Below are 19,023 nucleotides of genomic sequence, written 5' to 3' on the forward strand. Positions count from 1 at the left end.
ATAATTGTTATTTCTAGATAAGCCCTCTGCTTCAGGATCTTTCTTTAGAAAATAAGCACTAAATTTATGTAAGGTATCAGATTGTACCATTAATAGTCATAGAGAAAAAAAGCAGTGGCTTACTGAGGTAATGTCGATGAGGTAAAATGTTGGTCCAGTAATGATGACAGGCTCACTCCAGCTAATATTAATACTGTAAGGAGATGTAACTACCACAGTTACATTTTCAGGAGGAGCATCTGGAACTGGAGAAAAAGTAGAAAACAAATCAGGAAATACAGTTAGCTCTCAAAAATATTTCATTCGGTACAAGTTTAGTAAGAACAATAAATGGTATTCACACCTTTTTTTTTTTTTTGGCCCTGTCACAGCATTTTGCCCCTGTCATAGAAAAAGTCTCCATATATTGATTTTAATTGCAGCCAAATTAGAAATCTAGGAACTGTATGTGTGATAACTGTATCACCCAAAATCTAGCAATATAGTTTTGTGGCAGTCAACAAAGGCCCAGTAAAACTGGACTCTAATCAACATTTTAACAAAATATTATAAAATACAATGTGTTTTATGGCAGTCACATTACTTGTGTGGTATCCAACTAAGTCATACTCACAGTAGTCCCATCGGGAAACAATGGGCATGGCTGTTGATTTCAATGAGTCTACTCTGAGTGTAATTAACATTCGCTATCACGTGTAAAGGGAACACATGCCGTACATAAATATGGATATTCATATTTAAAATAACAAACTGGTTTAATTTAGGGGTAGCCAACTTAGTACCCTCCAGATATTGGGAACTACAATCCTCCTCAACCCCAGCCAGACTGATTAATGGTCAAGGATGGTGTGAGTTGAAGTCTACAACATCTGAAGGTCACCATATTGGCCACCTCTGATGAATTTCTGCTGATGAAAAAATGAATTTTCTGCCAATACAGTAATGCTTCCTTCAACAGTTATTCCTTTACTGAAAATGCAGGGATATTTGCATAGTAGTATTAACTGCCCCTCTGTAAAAAATCTATACCATGAGGCAAGTTTAACATAAATGGTGATAAGGATGGTAAAACAAGTGGTGTAATAGCATCTGGTGGTAATTTGTGGGGCAATAGTAAACTGTTGTCCTTGGTAGGTCAACCAAATCCACATCATTCTCCACAGGTAGCGGAAGTTCCATTATTTCTCTCCTAGTGATCAGTGCTTCATATTATTGAGAGTAGAACAATGATCAGGTAGCCTCTTTACAAAATTAATGGGGAAGGTGAAGAATATTGTAGAAAAAGTTTGTTTCTTTAAGAGTTAGCTACTAAAAATCAATTAATTCTTTAAGATAGAATGATGGGAACAAATGACTTGATCACTTTATAATGTAGTGTAATGTGTAAAATTGTCCATTTAAAGATACTTATTCCTATGTTATCATGGTGGAAAAATGCTATATTTTAGACTTTTAAAAATTAACTCCTTTCTGCAAGCAGCATAGGCTTTGTTAGAAGCAAGCTGTGTTGATATTTCCTTCCTTATCTTATTTCTTTACACAGAACACCCAGAATGAATTCTTTCCAAACGGAAATCTGAAATACAATATTGCATGTCCATAGCCTCTCCTAATGGCCTCTGCTAATGTCTGTTAGGATAGTCCCGATACTGTCCATGCCTTTGAAGTTCCATTGATATTAATGAGATTAGGGGTTGTTCATGGGACCTTTTGAGCCAGTCCATGCAATCTTACTGGCCGAGCTGGCTTTGTGTAAGCAGACTGGCCATGCTCTAAGCTCAGCCTGAACCAGTTTTGGGGAACCTGATTGCAACTGTAGCTTTTGGTGAATCGTAGTTAAGAATCAAAGCTGATTGGAGTGGAGTTTGTCCTGTGGCAGTAAGCTTGTGGCAGTCAGTGTGTATATGGCCAGCTCAGACTGTGGCAGCATATCTGGAAATCAACACAGGCTGAGTGAAAACCACAGCTGCCACAAACTCAAAAGGATGCACATCTAGACACTTCCATATAAGTGCATTCAGGATCAGGATGCGAATGCATTTAAAACTCTTCATCTAAAGTGCCAAGACATCCCTTCACAACTTTCATCATAGCTGAAGAATGTTCAACAAACTAACTTTCTGATATCTATATATAAGTAAAACATGACTAGAAATTGGAAATCTGTTAGCTTCAGTCTAGCAGCCTTACAACAAACATATTACACAAACAATTTTTGTGCCAATGGTAGCTGTCACATACTGATTTAAGATTGTTTGTGAAATGAGTCTAGTCGGTAATGGGGCAAGATATCACCATACCCTTTCTCTTATAAATCACAGCAATTTACTCAGTAGGAATGACCTAGTCTTATTCACTCGTTCCCCTATAATCCAATCACTTCCTCTCATGAGCACTTTTCTCCTGGTTTTCACAATAATGCATTTTCTGTAACTAATAACCATCATTTCCTGATTATCATGCTTCTATGCTTGCACAGGAATGTGGGTCTTATGGAGGTCAGGGTCATTTTTTCCCATCCATCTGTGTCCTGATGGTGAGGCAGAAGTTAAGTTTGTTAGCTGGAAGGTACGTCTGGATAGCTTATCATTTTACAGAGCCACTCATCAAAAAGCAAAACTGATCCTCTGATGCTCAAATGCATCCTCTGACTCCAGCACTTTAGTAGGGCTTATGTTGGCACAGGATCTTTTTAAAAAAAGAAAGCAAGGCTATGAGTTATCATGTGCCTTTAAACGTAAATACATGCCTGCATTTTTACAACACTAACATTTTACATAAAATAAGATTACTTGAACAAATATTTTAAAATAAATATTAGATTAGATTGTAGTATTTTTCAAAGGCAAAATTCTGAAATGGAAAGGTATCTTCTATTCTATTATTGCAAGATTTGTGATGAATTAGAGGCAATTCAGGATTATTCCCTCTGCCCTTAAATTCAGCATTTATCTGGTGATTTTAATAAGGCATGTAAAGGCAGTGAAATTGGGGGAAAGCAATTTCTCATAATATAACTTCAGTGGAAGTTTATTGGTCATACCAATGTCCTTGTTCTGGGCAATTTTGATGAGCAAAGTTGTTATACGAACTCCTAGACCTTGCAAAGCATCCTGGGGGCAATATAGGTAGAAGAAAGTGACCAAACATATGACTGCAGCTGAGGAGGTCTGGCTTATGCACCTCTGCTGTAGTCCTGGCTTGCTTTATTTTTGCATCCTGTCTACAATTGTTCATGTGCTGCTCTTGTCAGCCTTTGCATCCTCAAGAAAAATAAGGAAAGAATGATGAACAGACTCAGTTGACTGCAATCTTTAAATTTGCTTGTCAGTAAGCTCAACAATGTGTATCTAGAAACAGGGCAATGGCGTCCTGAATTGCTCAAATGAAACATTTAATGATGGAGAAACAATAACCCTTGTACAGGGATGATGAAGGCAGAATGAGTGTATGGAAGGGAGTAATGATTGCACCCTACCCAAACCTATACATCCCACTTTCTGAACAGCATCCACATATGTATAAACTGTTGCTACAAAGCCTTTATCTACCCAGTCTATAGTCTGTCCCATGCAGAAAGCCTCAAGAGTTTAAAGCTATGAATTTATATATAGCTCAAGCACTGTGCACAGCTAGCTGGACATATGGAGATCATGGGCAAAACCATGATCCTGAGACTCTCATCCTATGTTCATTCTGTTTACATTGTCATCTGCATTGGACCAATGGTTCTCACAATGCATTGGAAGAAACTATACAAGCAGATTTAGGTTCAAGTTGGGTTGAATGTTATCTTAAGAATCAAAGCAAGACACAGCCACTGTTCCTAGGGTTACTAACTTGGAATGGAGGTAGAGTTCATGTGCCCTTAGCATGTGTGAAAAGCAGAAAAGTAGGCAAAGCTCACTGACTACGTAACAGAGAAAGCTTTGCTATACAGAAACCGACTTCAAAGCAACCAGTGCCTAAAGAGGAGAGAGCCACAATCTTTAATAGCTATTAAAAAGAGGGAATTTCAGTATGGTCAGGTTTTCTCACAAGTCTACGACAAGCTGCAGCTGTCAAAAATTCTCCTTTTCTGAACCAAAGTTATGGTTTAATATCATGGTAACGGCAAAGTTTGATTCTTTAGAAAACAGATCCCATTGCAAAGTGGACTTGTATAATTTATCAGCAATGCAATAACACTGCCATCAAGCTATTTTATGAGACAGAAAGACAGTTCCTAAGAGGACAATCTATAAAACAGAAGGCTGAGTACTCTATCTAACTATGGGAGCAAAACTAGCATTGGTGACTATTTAATAGTAAGTATCATTATCCCTACCTCTGTGTAAACATGTATTGAATCTTTCCAAAATTGCTAATGTTTTTAAAATGTAAGAAAATCAATTTTAACTTTACCACGCAATTGTCACAGACATAGCTTGCATGAGCTGAAGCCTGCACTTTCTACTTTGTAATTGCATCATGGCCACAATCCTAAATATCCAACTGATTTAGCCTATTGAATGATAGAACCACCCAAAAGCCTTTTAAAATTCACTCTATCCAAAAATCAATTTCAACGTTTGGTATGAGCTTTTAAAAGGGAGATACTGTTAGTGCTTGTGAAATTTTAAAGCTTAGTGTACAAAAATCCCAAATTAAACAACTGCTAAAATAGTAGATTATTGAAGCAAACAGTGACTTGATTGTTTTGGATTTCTCTAGCTAACATTTCCTTGAAAAACTCCTAAGAGAGGATTGCTGAGCAGACACACAAAAAAAACACCTTGCCATTTTCTATAGGGGGGGAATGTGAAATATGTTTTCCCTCTTATTTTAAACAATTTATACAGTCTGAAAATATCTAGATTCAGCAGCTGCTTTGGATAATGACCACAACAAGCAGCTGTTAAGATCTACAAGTGAGACTTTTTTCTCAGAATTGCTGACTACGAATATATTCTCCTGTATATTTCTTCAGAGAATTGGGAATGGTAAGGTTAATTTAAAAAATTAAATCTTCCCATTACACCAAGCTTGTATGTAATAAATGTTCACTAATATCAACTATACATTATGTTTATGCTTTGAATATGGAATTCCATGATTTTGCTAATGTTTTTAGGTGGAAAATGAAGTAGTCATGGAAAACAGAAAAAAAAATGCTAACTTCAATGCAATATGATTGCTGTCAGACCCTCTTCCTCTTTCATGACTATTGTATACAGTCTACTGCATGCTTAATTCCTGACATATGCAGCACTTATGATTTCCTGAGGATGTAACTGGATATAATTGAATAATACAAGTTCTTACAGGCAATGGATTTTTAACAATGCTTATATACTTGATTGCATTTTACATTTGAATATCCAGAGAGACACATCGGGGTACCATTGATAAATTCAAGGTAGCTGTATCATCAACTGTGCATGGTTTGAATTATTCCAGACCTTTATAGATTTGGTGTCCATGTAAAACTAAGATGTATGATAGTCATTCTTACTTACAGCCAGGAAGAGTTTGTGTAGAAATCCATGGTGAAGAGGAGCCAAAACCAGCATTCGTACTAGCAGAAACTCTAAATCTATACCATCTAAATTTTTTCAGGTCATAGACTGTTTCCTCTGACAAAGTGCCAACAGTATATGAATATTGCTCCTGCTCATATTCAATACATTCAGCAGCTTCCCAGTTGTTGCAATGGATAGATCGTAACTGCGCAGTAATCTTGTAGTTTTGAAAGTAGCCAAAGATAGTAACTGGCATTCTCCATCTCAAGGTCACACTTGTTGATTGTATGCTTGAAAACGAAATATCTCTGGGAGCGCTGGGAGCTAAAAATAATTTTGGAAATGTTATGTACCACACGTTACAGTAAGCAATCAATAGCTTGTGCTTATTGTTGAAAACAGGGTTATGCTAAACACAACTGCAGTTAAAGATGGTTTAATTGTTTTTCTCTATAAATTGTTAATGATTTGTGTGTTTTGAGAATGATATACATTGGCACACATAAGGGATATTTCCCCTTAAAATCTTTCTGAAAACATCATTCTTTAAAGGGTCCTTGACATTTCTAGAGGTCATTGGAGATTTATGGTCTTACTTACATTTGTGTTACAAAAGAATACTTGATGAATAGATGTTGGGACCTTTAGGTGGACTGATGAAAAATGTTTGTCCATACCAGATGATTCATGAATGTGAACTTTGCTGGCATAAGAATATTTAGTAAAGTGGTCATCACCGAATCACGATGGCTGAGTCATGTTTATAAATTTTGAGTAAGCTGCAGGATTACACTGGGAAGCATTCAAACTAGGAACATCTGTACGTTTAAAAAAACATTGCTTCTTTGGCTTGGGGTTGATAAGTGTGGAAGAACAAGTATCTGCTTCCTTGAACAAAATATATTTCAATTCTGTTCGTATCTGTAACCTTGGAACATAATTGTTTTGAAGTTGTCTAATCTGTTGCATATAACACTTTATCAAATTCACTGAAGGTCAGTATTAGGCCATTTCAGTTGTCTGGTGTATCTATCTCAAGTATTTACAGACACATTTTGTATAATCTGTATGTGATATTTATATAGAGGAAAGCTAAATTTGGAATACAATTCACATGCAAGTTAATTTAGTCCCAGAACCTCTGTGTCTTCAAAGAACACAAATGGCCAGCCATAGCAGGAACTTTGCCACACTTTGGGCATCTACAAAAAGAGCTTCCATAATTACAGAGTCAGATGTCCAGGGAACCATCAAATTGAACCCCACAGCAGGGGTGCTAGGAAATAAGACCCACTGAATACAATGATACTTATTCTGTAAAAGCCCTATTAAGTAAACATCTAGGGAATTCATAAAACAGTATGGAAGTACAGATGTACCCGAAGACTTTTAGCACATGAGGGCAGATCAACATTCACAGAGGAATATGTGAACAAATGTACTTCCTTCCCTGGAACAAAAGGGGGGAAATAGACTGGGTTGTATATATTTCTTACATAGTGAACCAGACCTCAGGAGGGCTAGATACATTTTTAAAGACTGTATTATCAATATGGTAGTTTAAAGGAGTCACAAAAGAACCCCAGTTAAAAGATAGCCAGGACAAAAATAAGTTTGCTGAATACTCCTTTTTCCTACCAAAGTCTTCCTTAAATATAATATTCAAAAGATGCCTCTCCTCAAAGCAGAAAGAAAACTTTGTATAATTGGAAGATTTGTCTTAAATCCTTCTTTGCTCAATTGCCCTTAATATGATTGCCTGTTTGCTGTTTTTATACATATTGTGATTGTTAGGTTTATCACAGCTTAATTCAGTTTAAGATGGATTGTGGAGAAAATGATTTATTAGGATATTAGGGTGTGGTATCTAGATTAACTGCAATAAGTACTTTACCAAAGCATGAATATGAGGGCCATTTGCTTCCTTTTATTGAAAGGGAGTGTACAAAGACTATATGCAAATATATATATATATATATATATATATATATATATATATATATATATATTATTTAGAACTGAATAGAACTGCAACCTTCAATGGATATACACAGTTTATCAGGCCATGACTTGGGAATCTGGAAGGAATGGAAAGGGCATGGGTATGTTGGCTGCATTCAGACCATGTTTTTAAATATAACCTTTTCAAATTGGTGAAAAAAAATAAAATGCAATGGTTGCAGCAAGAAAACAACAGCAATGTTGCAAATGCAACGAACATACCCAGCAGGCAAAGGCTGCCATTAAAGCAGTAAGGCACTGGATCCAATGGTGCCTTTCTATTCATGGAAGGGTTGAAGCAATTTCCACAAATTCCCCAACTGCTCTGCAGTCCCTTGCACCATTTCCCACACTTTTCCAGAGAGCCTCCCTCACAAAATTTGGAGTGTGTGTGTATGCGAGTACCAAAATCATTAAAGGCATGGACTAATAGAAAAGAGATTTACCTAGCACCTAAATCTCATTACATGCCATTACTGACATGTGATCAACCTACGTAAGGGCTATATGGGGTCTCAAACTGTGAACTCCACCTGAACCCCTGTGACCAGGCCTTTAGCACCTGACCTCATAAGCACTTCACTCCAATAAGAGTTGAACTCTCCACCTTTTGTGAGAAACGTCCATACTCTGCAACACCCAGGGGCTATACTAGGGGATGCCAGTATAGAGATCAGTTGGGCTCTGCCCATTGCTTAAAACAATCAAACAGTACTTCCAGAGCTGCTGTTCAGAGATTTTCCAATGAGGCAGTGAACCTAATTTGATTTCACTTGGTGTCAAAAATAAATGCTTTGGCAGTGACTCAGTGTTGGCTGTGTGTCTGTGACTAACATAGACCACCATAAATAAGAAGCTGAGAACAACTATAAAACTGTTTCCATTCCTAATCACAAGTCTCCAGTTTCAAGTGGTAGCAACTCAATGGAAAACAATTCATGTAAACATATATTTAAGAATATGTTGACCTAATAATGACCATTTTCTTCTTCTTGTTACTCCTGGCATTTAGGCCAGAATATGCTTATTTGAAAATAAGTGCCACTGCTTTCAATAAAATACTGACTTTCCAGTAAATTCTTTAAAATAGAAAATCATAACTAACACAGCAGAAATCTAAGTTATTTTCATAATGTGGCTTTGCTCCTTTTACCACACTTCTAACAATATCCTAGTTCTTAGTCCATGAATTCGTAAGAATATCCTCTTGAGATATGAGAAACAAATTCATGGATTGGGATAGCCTAGCAAATGTGAGTAGGGAAAATATTATTTACATCAAGTGCAATTGTAACCACAAGAATTGTTACCTGTTTCTGGAAATGTGCTGGCATTGCATAGCTGCTCTTTTCCATCCCCGGCAGCTGTCACAGCCTGTATTTTAAACTGGTAAGAGGTATTTGATAACAAGTCTCTGAAAGTATGCACTGTTTCATTATCAGACGACAAGATTGTTGAATTCTTTCCAAATGTTATGATGTAATGGGTAATAATCCCATTTGCCTTCAAAGGAGGGTCCCACTGGACTAGGACTGACTGCCAACTGGTTGCAGTACATTGGATATTCTGGACAATATCTGGAGCTTCAAAGAGAAACATGCACCATAGGTTAACATTCCTACAAAACTGAAAGGGCAGTTGCATTAGAGTATACTTCAGTAAGAGCATGGTAATGTTACAACCAAGGGGCAAGCATTCCAGCTATTTGAGATGACAGCATAACTAGAGCTCTTGACGAGAGAGCTATCGAGGGAAGGCCTTGGTTTAGCACTGTGCCGCAATGCAAAGAGAAAGAGGGACAATAGACTTACACAAATGGGTTTCAACAAGCAACAGGTGGGTTAATGACAGCTTTCATGAATTTTGTTGCACAAGGGACAAGGATCTCAACTAAGATGATAACCTGTCTGCTTACAGAGGAGTCCTCCCAGTCCATCTGAAGTAGGAAACTGAAGGAAGCCAAGGTTGACAAGTTGAGAGACAGTATGCTCCTATGACAGACAATGCCCCTTCCGACCTTCAGGAGGAGGGGGGGTTGTGGGATCACGACCCCGCCCACACTCTGCGAGGCTGGCGTCAGCCTCGCAGGAGACAGGGATTCACCCAATTAGCATACCCTGTGGCGCCAGCCAATTGGCTGGCGGCAGGGGCGGGCCTTCCTAGGGCCACTTAAGGTCAGGGCAGCCCCTGGCTCACCCCCTTTCTTCCCTGGAGACGACGCAGTTTCCCACCCACCCGCCCTTTAGGTTTTGCCACTGACCTTGCTATGGGCTTCGGCTGGTCGCCGCAAGGGGCCTGGTAGGAGTTTTTCCATTTGGCTAATTGGCTGGTTTTGTGAGCCACTTGGTTTTTTCGCCTACCTCGTAGCAAATCGTCACAACTCCCTCGGTTTTGGCGGTAGGCATTGGCCGGGGTATTATCATGCAGATGAGGTTGGGGGGGAGGAACGCCATCACCTCCCCCAATGCTTGAAGGGTAGTTCGTTAAAGGACTCCGAGGGGCGACGCCTCGTCCGAAACCTACGGAGGCTAGGGCCTAAAGCGCGCCCCCGAGCGGTAACCCCTTGGGGAGCGCCCAGGGATATGCATCTCGGGTGGCTCCCCCTGTTGGTGTTTAACCCTTCCCGGTCAGACCGGATAGTCGGTTAGGGCCAATGCCTAAAGCCAATACCCTTCTTTCCTGTAATCAATAAAGTTGTGGCCATTTTTCGCCCATTAACCTAAAACTCTGTGTCCGTTGTCTTCATTTATTCCACCTGTGGGGGGGAGGGAATAGCCACACAACCTACTTGGTAGGAGAGGTAAAAGTCCTAAACCAACTTCTGAAAGCGAACTTGCCCTGGATTGCCCCATAACTTAAGGTTTCTTAAGTGTGCAGGGAGAAAACCCCCAAATAGTATTACATTTCAAGCAAGCTAACCTGATTCCATTGTGGTCAGCTGAACAAGATTGCTGAATTGATTGCCGTTTCCAACTTTTGTGAATGCAGAAACACTGATGAAGTAAGTGTTGAACGGTTCTAGTCCAAGAATATTAGCTTCATTGTGTGAACCTGAAATGTTCTTAGATGAAGAAAGCAATTACTATAAAATTGCTATTTTTGCCAGATTTTCCACAGAATTGAAAACAGAGACTTGTTGCACCTTAAAGACTAACAAATTAAATACAGTGGTACCTCAGGTTAAGTACTTAATTCGTTCTGGAGGTCCGTACTTAACCTGAAACTGTTCTTAACCTGATGCACCACTTTAGCTAATGGGGCCTCCTGCTGCTGCCGCGCTGCCGCAGCCCGATTTCTGTTCTCATCCTGAAGCAAAGTTCTTAACCTGAAGCACTATTTCTGGGTTAGCGGAGTCTTTAACCTGAAGCGTATGTAACCTAAGGTAGCACTGTATTGCATTAGCTTTCATGAATTAGAGTCCATTTTGTTAGATGAATGACATGTTTGGCTCAGTTGGCTGGGTATATATGGAATTGTAGGGGGGAATGGAAACAATGGGGTCAAATCACAATTAAATGCCATAAGTACAGCCCGTGACAATTCAATTTAAGGACCATTCACAACAGCAATAACTGGCATCATCCTAGTACTGCTAAGTTCATTCATATCAAGGGAATGGACAGGGCCTTGTGGACTATATTCACAGGCCAGGTGGGTGTAATCAGTCCCATGGGCCAAAGCTTCCCCACTGCTTATTCATTTAGTCTATCCCAAAAAAAAATTCTTAAGGTGCGACTCCCTGTCCAATAAGCTGGATGAAATGTTATTGTAAAATATAAACTAACCCAATTCACCACTGGTCATACATATACAGGCAAGTCTGTAAAGGCACGAATTATGGAAATGAGAAATGTCCAGGTTAAAAAATAACCTTCTTTGATTTACTTTGTACAACTGCCTTAAATTCACAAAGGTCATGTGAACGATTTAAAGCAAATCCAAGAAATTGGGAGCACTTTCCTTTCAAAAATTTCTTGTATGAAATCTACAAACTCCTTTTTATAGTGGGCATAGTTCAGAGTAGTTTTGAGGTCTTATTTCCTAGTAACAGTTCAGTCCTGAACCGCAAAATATATCTTAATTAATAATATTAATTATATGTGTGAATATAACATTAGGGTTACAAACCTGATAAAATGTAGTTTGACTGCAATTATCCAAAATGTTAAAAACATATCTTTGAATAACACCATTTGGTTGAGGGCTTGGATTCCATTTCAGCCATACAGAATTAGATGTGTAATTGGCAATTGTCAGGTTCTCGGGAGGAGCCAGTGGAACTATGAAAATAAACATCATTTAACTGTAACACTGTATATCCTACTTGTACATACAGATATTTTGTAAAAGCAATTCACTCTTAGAGATTTGACATGCATTCATTTAACATCTTTCAGACCAATATAGCAATGCTATTAGTTCTATTAGGATAATTGTTCTTTCAACCTGTTTGATATGTTTTTCAGAGATGTATGTTTCTGTAAAGAGTAATTGTAAGAAACTGGAAGATCTATTTATTTTCACTGCTAAACAAATAATAACAATCAAATTTCAGGCAAAGAGAAAATTAGTCAGCTGAATCGCTAAGTCAAATCAATTAAAATAAACTTCTAGTCTTGTTCCTAAGACTTGCCATGCCACCTTGCAAGTGATTTGCTTGGGGAATACCAACTATGTTGGTACCTCACACATTATAGTGCAAATATATCATTGGAGAGGCTTCACCTTGCTAAAAAAAAAAAAAAAACCCACTCAAGAGTCTAAAAGAGAAGTTACATTGTGTGATTTTGCAGTACTTTACTTTCATCTAGAGGAAGGGCTAAAAGAACACCTTAAAATAGATCTCCCTACATTCTTAATCTGTGTAACAAGTAGAATATTTTACCTTCCTTTTCAGTAAAGCATACCGTAATCTGGATAGGAGGGATGTGGGTGGCGCTGTGGGTTAAACCACAGAGCCTAGGACTTGCTAATCAGAAGGTCGGCAGTTCGAATCCCCGCGAAGGGGGCGAACTCCTGTTGTGCGGTCCCTGCTCCTGCCCACCCAGCAGTTCGAAAGCACATCAAAGTGCAAGTAGATAAATATGTACCGCTCCGGCGGGAAGGTAAACGGCGTTTCCGTGCGCTGCTCTGGTTTGCCAGAAGCGGCTAGTCATGCTGGCCACATGACCTGGAAGCTGTATGCTGGCTCCCTCGGCCAATAATGCGAGATGAGCGCCGCAACCCCAGAGTCGGTCATGACTGGACCTAATGGTCAGGGGTCCCTTTACCTTTACCTAATCTTAATAGGTGCAGGTCACAATGATTAAAACAATGTTAACAGTCAATTTAGAAACCACCAGAGAATGGTTCAAGAGGCAGTGTAATCCTAATTTCCTTGTTATCACATCACCTAATTTGATATTCAGCTAACAGGTATATGTCCCATCACAGAAAAATAAGAACATAGGATGCTGCCCCTCATACAAAGTATTAGCACAAGTATTAGCTCAATATTGTTTACACAGGTTGGCAGCAGATCTCTGAGGTTTCAGACTGGTGTCTCCCTCATCCCTACTTGGAGATTCCATGGATTGAAAACCTTAAGAGTTTAAAGCTGGGGGTTTTCCTGTTGTTATTCTGTCTGTCACAGCTACAATAAACCTACCATTAAAATTATGGACTGGTCATTTCTTCATCAGAGGGCAAATGGGCAAATTTAACAGGGGATCAGATACTTTCCCCCCTCACTGTATGTTCAGAAGAAGATCCTACTTCAATAAGTGTTCTACACTGCAGGGACAACAAATATTAAGATAACAAAACCTTGTCTAAAGTAAAAAAAAAAAAAATACATTCAACTCAGTTTGTGTCTAATGATCTTGCTGGCACCTAAACTTATTACTCACCAGACTCATCTGTGAAGAACATCAAAACAGTGGATGGGCCGAGCCCTTTTCCAGTTCTTGCAGATACATAAAAACTATAGAGTACAAATGGTGAAAGATCTTCTAAGACAACTGAGTTATTGGAAGTAGTGAAAGAATCATTTCGTTCTAGTCCATGCAGCTTTAAGACATAGCTTATTATGATGCCATTTGCCCGGGCTGGAGGATCCCAGGATAACATCACTGAGGTAGACGAAAGGTTTTTATAAGATGTCATAATTGGTGCAGATTCTGGAACTGCATCAATAGATAAAGGGGAAAATATTAAACTGCTGAAAAAACTTTATTGTGAAATCTCTAATAAGCATCTACACACATACACATATACTTTTTCTTTCATTATCTAAATGCAGAATTGCAGCACACATTAGATAACAGTAATGGCATGCCCATTCTTTTCTTAACCACCTATAATTAATTCAGTTTAAAGTGATTAAAATAATTTCATGAGACAATATTACAGTGAATTTATTTTTTTAAAAACTATCATTTTGCTAAACAGAGGCTGGACATCTTGGCAAACACCACAGGGCAACATCATAGGATACAGCACCATCCATAAGCTAACTTGCAAATTAGCATACAGACCAATCTATTCTGAAGTAAGCCCATGTCACTTACTTCCACACAAAAATCCAAGCTTAATTTACACAGTTTCACAAAAATTAGGTGTGCAGTGCTGTGTTTCTCCTATAACCTTACACTGAATGGATATTTTAGAAATGCAAAATTGTATCCAGGCCTTGAAAAATCCTGGTTATGAGACTTTAACATCACAACAGCTTTGAAGTTGGCTTCTCTTTTTACCTCTTTCCTTGATTTTGATTCTGCAGAAATTGTTTTCCATCACATTTTAAGCTTCTTTATATTGTGTTGTACAGAAAGGCCATAGTCCTCACAGAAGTACTCCAAGTCACACATTGCCCATGCCTGGACAAACCCAATATTTAAGAACAAGAACAAAACAAAGTATGGAACATACCATCTTCTTCAGTTCGGATGTGCAGACTAGCAGTGTGCATTTCAGACACTCCATTTTCTGTTGCTGGAGTGATTTTTAGAAGATAACTGGTATATTTTTCTAGTTTACGAAGAACCACATTTGTATCATTCAAAATGAGTGACAGAATCTTATGGTCTGTCTGAGCATCCTGCATTGTCAGTGAAACCTTGTAGAAGACCATTCCATTAGGTTGGGCTGGGGGCATCCAGCTTATATTTACAGCAGTGGAAGAAATGTTTTGATAGGCCAGCTGTTCCACAGGTCCATCTGGAACTATAGCACAAATAAGCAAAAGTTAAAGGGTCTGTATGCACTCTCTTCTCTTATACTTACATGTGGCTATACATAAGCACTAGGGATGGAAGTAATTCACATTGGTTTCAACCTGAAATGTTCCGGATTAATGATACTTAACTCATTTTTTGAAAAGACAATTGCTTTTATACACATAAAAAAACTCTAGTCTTCTGTACTAAAAGTAAGCACATGCTATATATTCAGTGTATGTGGATGTATTCCTTAGCCAAAGCATGATAAAGGCAGAGGAAAACATTATTCAAAGCTCCCTTGTATTCAAAACAAAACAAAACATGTCCCTGTGTATAGAAACCAGCATGCCTGGGAGTAAGTTTCTTGTTTAGTCTTCTCTCTTTCCAGCAGTCAGGAAGCTTTGTATATGAGGGACCATTTTGTCCTTCACACACAATTGAAAATGCTAGAAATTGGAAAATGCACAGTATGCAACTCATATTGTCTGGATGTTACAGAACTTTTATTGAGTTTAAGCAGATGGTTTTATTTTTGCTTTATATTCCCTCATCTAACAAGGGTTAGATATAGATTTCTTGGGGGATCAATTTGGTAATGAAGGCTTATTAAACATCTCATTAAAATGCAAAACCATGGTGGGTGAGGCATGTGCCATTATATTCTCTGATTCTTAAGCGTTTTTCAATGGAAGTAAGTCGACTGATTTCAGTAAGACTTGCTTCCAGGACAGAGATCACACCTTACACTGAAAATTGAGTTTTAGCATTCCACTAATAATTATAATTTAGAATGTCAAATAGAATTTCAGGGATAAATCCCAAAGGTTAAAAGCCTGTATATGGGATTATGAATAAATAAAAGCAATCTGCCTACACCTGCTTTATTAGAAACTGAAAATGGAACGAAGCTACACTCCTAGGAGCAATAATGATGAGAAAACTTTGCAACCCCTTAAGTCTAAACAGGGCCATAGAGACTGTATGTCTGAGGAGGACAAGAAGGAAACAAATATAATTGTGAAAAATCTGCAGTGCAGATGGGTAGAGACTAGTATTAGCTAAAACAGGTGCACTGTGGAATACAGTAGTTAGGTCCAAATCAAAGAGACTCTGATAACAAGGTGGTCTGTTAAAAATAGTGAATTGAGATACACCTTAAATCTGATTATTGTACATCTAGTTGAATCTCTGGTGGGAGGAATGTCATAAATTCTGGGACAGAGAAATAACTATACAGTGGTACCTCGGGTTAAGAACTTAATTCGTTCTAGAGGTTCGTTCTTAACCTGAAACTGTACTTAACCTGAGGTACCACTTTAGCTAATGGGGCCTCCCGCTGCCACCATGCCGCCGCCATGCAATTTCGGTTCTCAACCTTAAGCAAAATTCTTAACCCGAGGTACTATTTCTGGGTTAGCAGAGTCTGTAACCTGAAGCGCCTGTATCCCAAAGTACCACTGTATGAGTACCATAGATGCCTTTAAAAGGGACACATAATGTGGTACCATCACTACCATATTGCAATCCTGCCAAATCCTTCCTTAGCAGACTAATTTCTATAAGTTTTACAATATATTTTGATAATATTTTTTTTAAATGCATACCGTCTTGATCTGTGTACAAATGTATGATTTCACTGGTTTGGTTTCCATTTCCAAAGGCTGTGCTAGCACTTAACCAAAGTGTGTAGTGGCTCCATTTTGCCAAGTTGCTTAATACAGTAGACAAAGTTGCATTGTCAACACCACTGTCAATAGCGTAACTGGTAAAATTCTGGGCAGAGGTAGGGGAAAAATATTTGCACAAAAAAGCACAATTAAAACCAAACTCGTAACCATTTCTGTAAACAGTGACCCAGTTGCCATGTAACACTAAGTGAAACCATGGTTAAATGTAAATGTGCAAACTCACTGTAAAAATCACAATAGTTTTGCTTTTTCCCTGGTCCTTCTGCAATACTACTTGGAGCAAATTGCTGCCTGGTTTGCCTGTAATAAGACAAACTACAGGTCTCAGTTCTGATATAATGCTAAGCAAAACCACAATTTAGCTTCAGGTACCACGATAGCAGGATGATGTGAGGAGCAGCATAGCAGCCATGATTTTTTATTGTGAGTACACATACACATATGTGTATTGGTGTATTGTGTGTTTTGGTTTAGTTTTAGTGTGTATTGATTTAGCTTTAGTTGCAAACTGGGCCAAGATAAGGATTTTTTAAATTTTAAATTTATTTATTTGATATTAAACAAGGAACTAGTACCTTAGCTAAGCAAGAAACTAAGATATTTAAAACTATGTAAAATTACCTATATTTGTAAACCTTTAGATAACAAAATGCATCCAGTGGCTATATTTATTGAGCAAATGAAACTATATCAAGCACTACAGCAGTAATGACACTAAAGCTTTTAAGGATATAATTTCTATTTCTAAGCACACAAAAGTTTAGGTTTTTGCTATGTTCTTCATACAGCCACCAGAGGGGGCTTTGCTTATACTAAAACGGTAGTGAAAGTGAACCTTAAATTCTATAGTTTAACTAGTGTTGTAATGGCATGGAAGGAGTCAAACTTCAGCAGTTTTCAGTGAAACTGTGGGTAGGTAGATGTGTAAGGATGTATGTATTCATAAGCCTGTTTCTGTTTCATGCTGTGATATGGGCTCATTCTGAGAGCTGTTTAAAATTAATATGAAGCTGCTCCTCATGCATATGGTGGTCACGAACAAATTTACAAAACAATTAATTCAATCTTTATCATGGAAATTCAGGGAAAAGAAAAAAAAACTGAAATTTACCTGCATGTAAGTGTCCGAATCATTTTTGTAGTAAATCGAATAAAACTGTATAACTCCATTGGGTTTTTGCGGAGGATCCCAGAAGATTCGCACTGATGAAGAGGTAAGGTTTTTATACCACACATTTTTAGGTGGGTCACTTGGAGCTGAAAAACATGTTTACATTTACCTTTTGCACAAGCCATTTTGGCATGTAATTGCTACACAAATGAATCAATAATACAACACAGTTGATTTTCCTGGCCTGCAAAATTGGGGAGATTTCACACTATGCAAAATTTATTCATAATTTTTAAATTCAGTCTCATCCTCCAGATAAGGCATATAATGTGGGCAAACAGTGGTAGACAAGAACCAACAGTACAAATGCTATCTGGAAACACATTTGAAAGACCAACAGATATTTGGTAAAAATTGGGTTCATATTAAAGGTTTAGGTTGAAAGAGAACACATCAGGAAAAGTATTTTTAAACATTGTTTAAAAAATTATGAATTGTAGTTTCCTAGCCACGTCATTTTAGTCAACATGTATTTCCCACCCACCCCCACCCCCGTTTTAGTCTATGAAGGGAAAGCAATCTCAGAGGAGGCAAGACTGATCACCCCCAGAGTGAAGAGAAACAATAAGATGAAAATGTCCCTTTATTTGATTGGAATAAGAATTCAGCTTCTGAATGCACTTGGCTTGAACAGAACTGAAATGCTATGAATGAGTGGAAGGAATCATGTTCTTTTTAGGAGATACTTATTTACATACAGCATCTATTACCAAATTATTTTACTTGTCTTGGGTGATTTGGATGGATAAGATTTTATTTACTGCATACTGGTGGGATCATTCTCAATAGTAAATCAAATTCTTTCTTTCATTGTTTACTTGCAATAATGTTTACTTTTTAACATTATTGTCTGTATACTGAACAATGAATTATGTCTTCCAGGTGATCAATAATAAAAGCTAAAAAGTCATTAAGAACAATCAACAAGAAAAGTCAAAGGAAAAGCAGCAACAACCAGATTACAAAATTAAATTATGGCAACAACGTACTCTTACCTCCTTCAGAGGTAATGAAGCTGATCATGTCACTCTTTATATTTCCGTCTCCAAATCTGGTACTTGCTGTTACATAAACACTATATTCCATCTTATTTTCAAGATCCGTGATGTCTAATGAAGTTTCTGTTACATTAATGCTTCTTCTTGAAATTATATTCCTAAATGCATTAAATGAAATGTATAAATCACTGATGTTGTCCATAAACACAAATCCATTCCAAACTGTAGTCCTATGGAATCTCTCCTTCCGATATACTAAAGTCAGATCTAATTACAGCTAAAAAGGTCATCAAACAAAGATTGGAGAAGGTTGATTTGCAACAAAATCTTACTACAGGTGGAGGTACATGTTCTCCGATAAATCAGGGCATTACACCTATGTCCCAGATACCTCGATATCTGTCTACCTTATCGGTTGCGTCGCATAGATTCACATTTGTTAGAGCCAGATTTAATGTGTTCCCC

The 19,023-nt window shown here is 37.9% G+C and overlaps 1 protein-coding gene across 3 annotated transcripts in view; it reads right to left on the reverse strand.

The window, feature by feature from the left end:
* PTPRQ (protein tyrosine phosphatase receptor type Q) overlaps positions 1-19,023 on the reverse strand; it is a 108,272-nt gene that overhangs the window by 42,047 nt on the left and 47,202 nt on the right. For all 3 annotated transcript variants that reach the window (XM_079991791.1, XM_079991790.1, XM_079991789.1), the window contains exons 36-45: positions 18,556-18,716; positions 17,501-17,646; positions 16,306-16,474; positions 14,412-14,705; positions 13,391-13,666; positions 11,631-11,782; positions 10,422-10,563; positions 8,813-9,085; positions 5,499-5,825; positions 124-245 (exon numbers count right to left, since the gene is read on the reverse strand). In XM_079991791.1, coding sequence (XP_079847917.1) covers positions 124-245; positions 5,499-5,825; positions 8,813-9,085; positions 10,422-10,563; positions 11,631-11,782; positions 13,391-13,666; positions 14,412-14,705; positions 16,306-16,474; positions 17,501-17,646; positions 18,556-18,716 — 2,062 coding nt within the window. The remainder of the gene's footprint in view (positions 1-123; positions 246-5,498; positions 5,826-8,812; positions 9,086-10,421; positions 10,564-11,630; positions 11,783-13,390; positions 13,667-14,411; positions 14,706-16,305; positions 16,475-17,500; positions 17,647-18,555; positions 18,717-19,023) is intronic.

Source organism: Podarcis cretensis, assembly GCF_951804945.1.
Source record: "Podarcis cretensis genome assembly, chromosome: 10".
Lineage (NCBI taxonomy): Eukaryota > Metazoa > Chordata > Lepidosauria > Squamata > Lacertidae > Podarcis > Podarcis cretensis.